Genomic DNA, 11,566 nt, shown 5'->3' on the forward strand with positions numbered 1-11,566 from the left:
GTCTAAACTAAAGGAAGCCCTGCAAAAAGCTCCCAGTGCTCCAGATTTCAGTCAGCTCTTCAGAGTGCAAACAGATGCCAGTAACAGGCGTAGGAGCTGTGGTATGGGCTCTGGAGAAGTGACAGGAGTACCTCGAAGGACGGCATTTAGATGTGCTCACAGACCATTCTGTCCTCACTTAGGTTTTTAATCATCCAAGACCCTCATCGCAGTTAATGAGATGGTCGTTAGGCTCCGAAGTTTTGACTTTACGGTAAAGTACCGAAGAGGATAGTGCAATGTGGTTCTTTACGCACTGTCTCTAAGTACATTCCCGGGACAATGGCCCTCTCTCAGGCAGTCAGCACCAAGCAACTGACCTATGAACTGAGAGGACATAAGGCACGGCAGACAGAGGATGTTATTCTCCAGCATCTCTCCAATGAAACCAACTCCAAGCCGCACCCGTTATGTAATGCCCCCCTCACCGCATTGTTAGTCGGTAAAATTGTCCTCTCATTGGCCATACATTAATGACATGCAAATTCCGCCCAAAATATAATTGTTTGAAGCAGGTTCCTACACTGCATCTTCCATTTGTCTGACAGATAATTCCACCCCAAACTCATAGCACTGAATGCACCACAGAGCTTGTTGGGGAATACACCTACAAACTAGTTGTTACGTCCAAGGACATATTTGTTTTGTTTCTCTCTCTCTCTTTACTTCCCATAAGCAGGAGGTATTGTTTAATTTATTGGGAATATGTTAGTAGAGAGGCGGGTGCCATTTTCTTTATACCTTGTTTTTCTCCTGTTTATGCTAGTTAGGGAGTTAGTGTATTGATTGTATTTGTTTCTTTTTCTTTGTGTTAGCTTAGTTAGTTCTCCCTAGTAGTTAGAGAGTGTTTTTGTTTGTTATTTTGGCCTTGCGCCCTCTTGAAGCCTTGAGATCTTCCCATATCTGTAAAATAAACGAGCTTGTTTTCTTGAGATGGAGTTGTCTTGACATCTGTTAAAGCACTGGAGTTGGGAGTTGAACCTTGCTGCCTCCACACATCACCTTTTTTTTTTCTGTTATTGGTTCCTCTAACCCTAGACAAACTGGGAACGTAAAGTAATTCAGAATTGTCTCTGCTTATTAGTAAAAAGAGAACATGACTGATGAAGTTTCCTAAAGGCACCGAATACACGTCAAAAACACAACAGAAAGACATGACGCTTTACAAAAAGATTTTACTCATTTGCTGGTCAAAGGCACGTTTGTAAAATGCTATGGAATAAAACCATCCACAGTTGTTCTGGAGAAATCTTACAAACATATAAAGACACTTTTAAAGGCAGTTCTAGATTTGTCATCAACTCGTTCAGTCCAGGAGAGCAAACACACATCATCGGTCTCTCAGAGGTCATGCTCCGGCAGCCAATGATCCGGCTGCACTTCATCGCTAACACTCATCGGCAGCGTCTCGGACAGTACTGATGCGAGACCGTAACAACATCTACAGTAACAGCAGAGCTGGTTTCATCTGACCGCGGTAAACGCTGACTAACATGGACCGAGTTGAAAGAGAAACGGACATGCAGACAAACACAACGCTGTAACAATGTTTGCTGATTACGCTGAAAAGAAAATGCTATAAAATAAGATCCAAAACCGTAACACAATATTCATGAACTTCTTCAATTCAATTAAAAAATCTGCAAGTCAAAGTATTTGATTGTAAATGTAAACACAAGCGTTATGAATTTGAGAATCACCTTTTCCTCGGTGAGATCTGATCATTTGAAGGAAGGACATCAGATGCATTCGTGGTTTCATTCCCATCAAATTCCATCGTAAAGACTGGGACGTTGTCAATTATTAATATCAATCAAACTCAAATATTATATCAAGGACATGATATTCAATTCAATCAATAATTTAAAAGTTAGATATTAGTTATTCTGCCCTGTAACTGGTTTATTTCAGACCCGGTTCTGTTTGTTTTGGCGTTTAGAGTGGGCTCAGTCTTGTAATGGGACGTGACTGAGAAACACAGGACATCTGCGGATGGAATGTGGATCCCCATGTGATTCTGGGAAGCTGTGGTCCGTGTCACGTGACGGCATGAGACGCTCACACTGTCCTGGAGGGCAAGCGCTGTTTGTACATGCCAGCCAGAGCCTTGGCGGCGGAGTAGATCATCTCCCGGCGGGACATGCCGGTGAAGGCCTGGTGCCAGTCTGTGCGGCTGACGTTGGGCACGCTTCTCTCCAGAACCTCCCCGACCGTCACCAGCAGACCGGACCAGCGCAGGTTATAGTCTGGAGGAGTCAGCGCCTGCGCCTGCGGAGGACAGCACACACCAGCACTAAACACAGAGTTCAGTGATCTTCAGCTGTCCGTGTAGCACTCGGTGTTTTCAGAGCTGCAGATCATTTGCTTTGTTCTGAAACAGGAACTTGAATTTTTCAGATTTAATCGATTAATTCGAATTGAATGATCTGCCAGAATTTTATTTTTTATAAATCAAGGAATCATGATTTTGAATAGAAATATTACCAAACGTTAGAATTTAGACACTTTGACAAAAGTGAAAAGAATGATCCGACTGCATGTGCTTAAAAGGATACTCCACCCCAAAATGCAAATTTTGTCATTAATCACCATGTCGTTCCAAACCCGTAAAAGCTTCGTTCGTCCTCGGAACACAATTCAAGATATTTTGGATGTAACCCGGGAGGTTTGTGACTGTCCCACTGACTGCTGAGTAAATTACACTGTCAAGGCCCAGAAAAGTATTAAAAACATCGTCAAAATAGTCCACCTATTCTCCAAATTGGTGCTACGCTGACACAGAGAGGAGATGTTGAATAAATGTTATTTTTATTTTCTTTGCGTACAAAAAGAATTCTCGTCGCTTCATAAAATTCAGATTGAACCACAGACTCAGCAGTCAGTGGGACAGTCACAAACCTCCCGGGTTACATCCAAAATATCTTGAATTGTGTTCCGAGGACGAGCGAAGCTTTTACGGGTTTGGAACGACATGGGGGTAAGTGATTAATGACAAAATTTGCATTTTGGGGTGGAGTATCCCTTTAACCACTCGCGTGTGACGTGCTCAGTGAAGGACTATATATATATCGTTAGGTGCTATTCACACAGAATGCGCTTTTGTGCTGACAAACATGCGACGCGGCAGCGAAGAGGAAAAACTTCTTTTAACCTGAGCGCAGTGTTTTTAGACTGTCGTTTCATGCATGAGACGCTGAAAGAGACACGAGCGCAACACAGAAAAACAATCGAATAAAAGAACCTGTGAAGAACTACTTCTGTGTGTCTGATATTTCATGTGTGCGTCACGTGACAGACTGAAAGCTGCTGTTGTTTTTACAGAACATTTATAGTTAATAATAGTCTACTGGTGTTATACCTTCAGTCATTTTGAATTTGAACTACTTGACTTTTTTTAGAATTTTTTTTAAAGCATTTTCCTTGTATTATTTCTGAACAAATATGTATAAGACAAGTTTGTATGATTAGTTGTAGTTCATGCATCTTTTCTGCAAAGATATTTAACAAGTGATTTGTTTAACCTTTTGCATCATGTTACCTCATGTGTGCTGCACTTGGAATAGATTTTTCTTTAACTAGTGTTAATAAAGAAAAAGTTACTTGAATCATGTTGTTGTTACATTTCCAAGTTGACTAGTTAAAATCGTAGCCTATAAAAACCAAGAATTGGTCATAAAAAAAAAAAAAGATATTAAATTTTTTTTGCCATATCACCCAGCCCTAATTGTGGCTTTATCTGTAGTCATTACATACACGTATGAAGTGTACATCCAGATTTAAGTGTACAGCTGCATAATAATGTGCCCTGTCTAAACAAGAAAAGATTGTAGTGATATGCCAGTCAGTCTCTAGAGAAAGCTGGATAACGTGATGTTATTCAGACAGAAAACAGGAAACAGATTTCTCACCACAACCGAACTTCTCCAGAGCTCAGAGATCAGAGCGTGATTGTGCCTAAGCAAACCGAACTAAGGGAGAAAATGCACGGGGTCGAGGAACAAGCGCTCCAAACAAACACGCTCTGAACAGCTCCTCAGTGTTACCTGCTGCACATGCTCCAGCGCCACAGGTGTGGCCTGAGTGAAGGTCTCCAGGTGAATCCCGTTCCCTGGATCATCCAAGATCAGACAGCCGATGTCAAACCACCTGACGAGAGAGAGCGTCAACAAGGCTGCTCAGTTTCTCCTCTCATGAGAAAAGAAAGCATTAATGGGAAGGTCCGGACCCAGATTGAGAGCCAGTCTGATGGATGTGACAGCTTTAGAGCTGTGGATAAACCGATCTTACTTGTCTGGGAAGAGTTCTGCGATGAAGTTTTCCACAGAGACCACGGGCTGCTTCTCGTGAATGACAGCGGCACGCCGCAGACTGTCGATGCGCTCCTGAGCTCCCTACACACACACACACACACACACACACACGTGGTTTGAAGTCACATGGTTCAGTGTTTCCTGCCGTGTCTCTCCACACTGACAGACACCTGAGGCAGAGGCGTGCTCACCTTGACCCCTGCGGCGTATCCCAGCGGCTGCGGGGCGATGTTGGACTGGCCGGCCTCTCCTGTCACCATGGCCAAACCAAACACCTCCTGAAACGCGTCCCGCACCGCGCCCACCTTCACCTCCTTATCTGACGTCACCACCACGTCCACGTCTCCTCCGGACTCTGACACAAACACACAAATCACATCAGGCCGAGCGGTTCTGAGCACGTTCCTGTCCAATGCAGTTCAGTGCGGCACGATCACAGATCAATCCTCAGACAGCCTTAAAGTTCTGCATAATTAAAGGCGTGGCCACTTGAGTGACAGGTGGATTGACACATACAAAATTGACTTTTTAACAACAGTAACATACAAAAATGTTATATAGAAAATGAATATGTTATATTTAATAATTAATATACTAGCATTAAATGTACCATTATTCTTATAGTATTATAACTGACTGATAACTTCATAATAAAAGGAACACTATCGTGAGTTTTCTTACGTCAAGAGCAGAACTCTGACAAAATCTGATTTCTTGATGATTCAGTATTTTATAATAGTGATTTTAGAATTTCAAAATATAAAGGAAAAAGTAGAAATGAATGGCTGCTGCCATCTACAGGTTATACTGGTGATTTAATGCATTTGTTAACCGCAGTGTATTTTGGTCATCCCATTAAAAATAATATTCAAATTGGATCATTTTGGAGTTTTAAAGTGCTGGAAACAGTTGTGTGAAATGCTTGAAAATCATTGAAAATTGCTTGAATTTCTCTCTCGGAAAGGTTGTCCAAACCCTGAAATGTATAATGTAATAACATTCGACTATTTCTGCCTGAACATCATGGTTACAGTTAGTGTTACTGCTTCTGGTTTTCTACATCAGCGCTGTCTGATCGGTTTAAACAGATTTCTGTGCAGAATTTGAATGAGCCGATACGATCCTTTAGATAGTCTCAGGACATCCCTACAAACTGTATTTTCTATCGCCCTACACCTAAACCTACCCCTTACACAAAACTTCCTGCATTTTTACATTCTCAAACAAAACAGAGTTTAGTTTGTTTTTAAGCCTTTGTGATTATAAAAATCAGTGTCCTCAAAACCCACACACAGAGCAGCACTCACTGATGTACGGTGCCATCCCAGGGTCCAGTGTGGTAATCATGGACTCCACAGAGTGTTTGGTTTTATCCAGGACGGTCTTGACCATGGGGTTCCCGGCTACACCCTGAGATCACAACACAAGAGCATCAGGACGTACACGGGTACGAGAGCGCGCCGTCCTGGCCTTACACTGCATACGTGTCCAGTACCTTGATGAAGCCCCATAATCCACCGGGTGCGCTGTCGTCCGCAGCCACTCTGGGGTCTTCAGTGTCCTCAGGAAACGTGATGGGCGAGCTGACGTCTAACCCTCCCGACACCGGCTGCTGCATCATGGGATTGGTGATCATCCCTACAGAAACACAATCACATCTCAACTACAGGATACTGCTGACAGGATGAAATGACCCATATAAGGCTTTGTGACTGAATGAATGAATTTATGACCCATTCAGAAGGAATCACTTGCTTCACTCCTGAATGAATCAGCCATTTTGAACGAATCATTTGAATGAATGATTCACTGACTCATTATGACAGGGACTTGCTGCCAACTACTCGTGATTTCAATTTCAAGCAGAAATACACCAAAAACCATCTCAGATGCAGTTTCCGTGCCACTTCTGCAGTGCAAAGATGGATCTTGTTGATAGTGGATTCATTTGATTGGTAACAGCCTCTACTGTCTTCTAATTGAATTTGATTAAATGTAAGTATTTGACATGATAATTAGGTTTGTAAAAAATGCTTGTATAAAGGCAAAAAATGCCTTTGGAAATCAGCTTTTAAACAAGGGTTCATACAGACTTTTTTTGGTTTTCAAAGACTAAAATCCTTGAAAGATCTCACTTATCAAACAATATGGTTACTATTATCTTTCAAATCCTAATAAATAATCTAGAAGGTGGTGGTTAATGCAGTTCAGACCTGGCATGGGTGAGGCGCTGGAGAAGCTGGGCATCAGCGGCGTCTGAGGGGTGCGGCCCGCGTGGCCGCGGGTGATGTCATATCCTGCGCTCACAGAGAAGCCGGTGGTGGGCGGGCCCATGGGCGGGGCCGAGAGGACGGGGCCCAGAGGGGCAGCGGTGCCGCCGTACGGGCCGCTCAGAGAGAGAGGAGGAGCAGGAGACTGCATGGAGGTCATAGCCACTGCAGGAACAGGGCTGGAGAACCCTCCCGGGGCAAACGCTGAGACGCCGGGGGGGCTGGGGAGGGTCTGAGGACCGGAGACACCTGGACACAAGAAGAGCACACATGAGCCACTGACACCGAAGGCCCTGCACCACCGCGACGCACCGCTGACTCACGCACATGTGAATGAACTTCACGTCTTCTGTCAAGTCTACATTTCATGACGAACAAACCTTTAACATGTGCGCCATGCTCAGATTCAGATCAGTGACATCACCAGAGTTACCGCCATTAATAACCGATTAATGATTGTTGTTTCTGCCTTGATGACACATCTGAAGAAAAAAAAGACTGATCTATATGCCATGAGGATTTTTTAGCAAATATTTGGTAAATATTCAGTCTACTCGACTGACCAGTTTTTAAGACAATAGACAAAGTAAACAACGGCACGTTCATGACACATACACCAATGCAAGTGTACGCATCACCACAGCACTGAGCATCTGCACAGTGTATTTTCTGAATTCAACTGATATATAGTTGGGTTCAAGCATTTTGTCCCTCTTTATCAGATTATTTCAGATCTACATCACCCATCCAGATACGATAAGAGCTCGATCCATCCAGGTGTTCACATGAAGGATATTCAATCTGATTATGCCTTTAATCTTACTAACAGATTATTTGTGTGCATATGAGTGTGTGTGTGTATGTGTGTGTGTGTGTTACTGCTGGCGGGTGCTGTGGTGGGCGAGGGTGGTGGAGGGTGTGTGCGCGTGTGTGTGCACTTGTACAGCTATCTTTGTGAGGGCCGGTTTGAGTTTTAGACCATCGGAGTGAAGACAGTCTTGTAAAGTGACGACATTTTGGTCGGCCCTCACTTTCTGGGACCCCTTTAAAGGCCTGTTTGAGGGTCAAGACTTGGTTTCAGGGGTCAGGTTATAATTGGGTAAAGGGTAGGTTTAGGGTAAGGGTTTGGGTGAGGCACTTAGTTCTGAAGGTTAGGGTCAGGAGCTAGAGATTGCATTGTGTCAATGTATGTCCTCACAAAGATAGCTATACAGAGTTGTGTGTGTGTGTGTGTGTGTGTGTGTGTGTGTGGTACCGCTGGCGGGTGCTGTGGTGGGTGGGGGTGGTGGAGGTGTGTGTGTGTGTGTGTGTGTGTGTGTGGTACCGCTGGCGGGTGCTGTGGTGGGTGTCTGTGTGTGTGTGTGTGTGTGTGTGTGTGTGTGTGTGTGTGGTACCGCTGGCGGTGCTGTGGTGGGTGTCTGTGTGTGTGTGTGTGTGTGTGTGTGTGTATGTGGTACCGCTGGCGGGTGCTGTGGTGGGTGGGGTGGTGGAGGTGTGTGTCTGTGTGTGTGTGTGTGTGTGTGTGTGTATGTGGTACCGCTGGTGCTGTGGAGGGTGTCTGTGTGTGTGTGTGTGTGTGTGTGTGTGTGTGTGTGTGGTACCGCTGGCGGTGCTGTGGTGGTGTGTGTGTGTGTGTGTCTGTGTGTGTGTGTGTGTGTGTGTGTGTGTATGTGGTACCGCTGGCGGTGCTGTGGAGGTGTCTGTGTGTGTGTGTCTGTGTGTGTGTGTGTGTGTGTGTGTGTGTGTGTCTGTGTGTGTGTGTGTGTGTGTGTGTGTGTGTATGTGGTACCGCTGGCGGTGCTGTGTGTGTGTGTGTGTGTGTGTGTGTGTGTGTGTGTGTGTGTGTGTGTGTGTGTGGTACCGCTGGCGGGTGCTGTGGTGGGTGTCTGTGTGTGTGTCTGTGTCTGTGTGTGTGTGTGTGTGTGTGTGTCTGTGTGTGTGTGTGTGTGTGTGTGTGTGTGTGTGTGTGTGTGTGGTACCGCTGGCGGGTGCTGTGGTGTGTGTGTGTGTGTGTGTGTGTGTGTGTGGTACGCTGGCGGTGCTGTGTGTGTGTGTGTGTGTGTGTGTGTGTGTGTGTGTGTGTGTGTCTGTGTGTGTGTCTGTGTGTGTCTGTGTGTGTGTGTGTGTGTGTGTGTGTGTGTACCGCTGGCGGGTGCTGTGGTGGTGTCTGTGTGTGTGTGTGTGTGTGTGTGTGTATGTGGTACCGCTGGCGAGTGCTGTGGAGGTGTCTGTGTGTGTGTGTGTGTGTGTGTGTGTGTGTGTTGTGTGTGTGTGTGCTGTGGTGGTGTCTGTGTGTGTGTGTGTGTGTGTGTGTGTGTGTGTGTCTGTGTGTGTGTCTGTGTGTGTGTGTGTGTGTGTGTGTGTGTGTGTGTGTACCGCTGGCGGGTGCTGTGGTGGTGTCTGTGTGTGTGTCTGTGTGTGTGTGTGTGTGTGTGTGTCTGTGTGTGTGTGTGTCTGTGTGTGTGTGTGTGTGTGTGTGTGTGTGTGTGTGTGTGTGTGTGTGTGTGTGTGTGTGTGTGTGTGTCTGTGTGTGTGTGTGTGTGTGTGTGTGTGTGTGTGTGGTACCGCTGGCGGGTGCTGTGGAGGGTGTCTGTGTGTGTGTGTGTGTGTGTGTGTGTGTGTGTGTGTGTGTGTGTGTGTGTGTGTGTGTGTGTGTGTGTGTGTGTGTGTGTGTGTGTGTCTGTGTGTGTGTGTGTGTGTGTGTGTGTGTGTGTGTGTGTGTGTGTGTGTGTGTGTGCGGTACCGCTGGCGGGTGCTGTGGTGGGTGGGGGTGGTGGAGGGGTGGTTGGTGGGGTGCTCTCTATGCCGCTCTCTTCCATCATCTTCACTCTGAAGAACAGTAAATATCAGTAAATATGACAAGCAGAAAATGATCAGAATGAACATACAGCATTAAGATGAAACTATCATTTGATTGAAGGGAATAATCTGGACTGACTGCACCGCAAAAAATATTTACTTGATTTGTTTAAAACAAAGAGAAATATCGGCCTGCAGGGTCAGAAAAAATATTGTTTTCCCTTCGACATCAGCACTAGACACTTTCTTCGTGTTTTATGACTTGAATCATTCGTTTTTATCAATCATTTCCAAACCCTTCACTCTCAAGCATTCAATTATATCCAATTCCTTAACGACTCTATTTGCGCATTTAACAAATTAACTAGTTATGAAAAATAACTCATTAAAAACTATTAATGCACCCGCTTTAATAATATGGGCTGATGTCAAAGGAAAACAATATTTTTTCTGACCCTGCAGGCCGATATTTCTTGTTTTAAGAAAAACTCACACAGTTCTCATACATCTTTCAGACAAGACTTCAACTGCATCTTAAGTGGATGTTTTTTTGATGTAAAAATGTTTATATATGTATAAGTTATGAGCAATAACACAATCATATCACTCCTCTGTCTGATCACCCGGATGATTATCAACATTGATCACGTGTTCATAATGAGTCGGTTTATTAATAACACGATGAAGCTGATTTATAACTTTGCAGTACGTTCAGTTATGACTGTGTAATGTTTATAATGCACACTGATGTGGTGAACTCATTATCCGGAGAGAATCACACTAATCACTTCGATCACACTCTTGACGAGATCTTATTCGCATGTCTTTACAATCTGACACTGTTTGACAATAACGACGTTAATTCACCATAAAACTGCAGATCTCAGGAATGTGTCTGCGAGTTTAGCTTCAAGCTAACCGCATTTCCCAGCTAAGCGCGCTGTCTGACTGCGTTTCTACACGATCTTCTCTAAGAATGAATCACAAATCATAAATCGAGTATGATGCTGCTTACCTGACGCGATCGAGCTGAGTGTAAATGTCGAACCTGGAGCCGACTGAGCGCGAGAACACAAACACGGCCGCGCGCTGATGACGTCACGCAGTGCCACGTCTGAAGCCGAGGCGTGCGATTCAACAAAACAGTGACGTCACTCTTCATCAAATCATTTGGAAGGTTATTTAGAAATCGTAGGAACACACCAGACAAATATTTACAAGATAATCAACACCAAAATGATTAGCTCGGAAGTGCTGCGCCGAGTGACTCGTTTTAGCGAATCGGCTCTTTTGAATCATTCGTTTTGGAATCATTCTATAATTAGGGGTACATGTCATGTCATGTTTCATTAACTTTTCACTTTAAGCAATGATCGCTTTTATATCAGGGGACATTTCTAATTCATTTAATACAAAAATACAACAGATTTCCATCTTTTATCTTGCAAAAATGGCATATTCTAAACTGGTTTTGTGCTGTCCGATTTGGTATTTGGCAAAAATATTTTGCTTATGCAATCATCCATTTTGTATGTCCGAGAAATCAGTGTCAGCTGTGTTACTCCCTATAAAAACCCCTATAAATCAGCAATGGTTTTTTTCCAAAGTCACATGTCCAACATCAAGTGATGTATTTTCCTTTTTTTGGAGGGAAATTTGAAGACAGTGTGGTAAGTCAAAACTTCTCCTCTTCAATATTTTATCTATATTATTGTCTGCACATAGAGTAGATTAATTGACCGTCAACTGTGTTATTATCAACATGTTCTGATGAACTTGCGTCACATGTTATATTTATAAATATGTAGAGAAAGAATATAAGAACTAACTGTATACTAACTAGTCCAAGGTCAGCAGTTTGCACAAGGCCCTAAAATGTCAACTGTGTTACCCATCAACTGTAACAGTTTGCAAGGAATAACACGGTTGACAATGTTGGTAATTCAGTGTCAATTTATGCTCAAACTGAGTGTTGTTGATAAAATATATATATATATATATATATATATATATTCACAAACTATTGTCATTACACAGAAATTACATAGGAATTGCCTAAAACCATGATTTGCATTACAATGGATAAACTTAACTGATCTAATCACGGCCACACTTTCTATGAACTCAGTATCCATAATATTATACACA

The 11,566-nt window shown here is 43.7% G+C and overlaps 1 protein-coding gene across 2 annotated transcripts; it reads right to left on the bottom strand.

Moving 5' to 3' along the window:
• Positions 1-1,197: 1,197 nt before the first annotated feature.
• Positions 1,198-10,583, bottom strand: prrc1 (proline-rich coiled-coil 1). 2 transcript variants are annotated; one of them, XM_058789070.1, is made up of 9 exons: positions 10,434-10,583; positions 9,363-9,448; positions 6,563-6,868; positions 5,845-5,987; positions 5,657-5,759; positions 4,541-4,704; positions 4,327-4,430; positions 4,083-4,185; positions 1,198-2,307 (listed from the first exon to the last, which is right to left on the bottom strand). In XM_058789070.1, exons 2-9 carry the CDS (start codon positions 9,439-9,441, stop codon positions 2,098-2,100), a joined length of 1,212 nt encoding a protein of 403 aa, XP_058645053.1. In that variant the 5' UTR covers positions 9,442-9,448; positions 10,434-10,583; the 3' UTR covers positions 1,198-2,097. The 2 variants fall into 2 exon arrangements, with proteins under 2 accessions (XP_058645053.1, XP_058645054.1); XM_058789071.1 differs by lacking the exons at positions 9,363-9,448; positions 10,434-10,583 and adding an exon at positions 7,000-7,832.
• Positions 10,584-11,566: the final 983 nt, after the last annotated feature.

The sequence above is a fragment of the Onychostoma macrolepis genome, chromosome 10 (assembly GCF_012432095.1).
Source record: "Onychostoma macrolepis isolate SWU-2019 chromosome 10, ASM1243209v1, whole genome shotgun sequence".
In the NCBI taxonomy this organism is placed as follows: domain Eukaryota; kingdom Metazoa; phylum Chordata; class Actinopteri; order Cypriniformes; family Cyprinidae; genus Onychostoma; species Onychostoma macrolepis.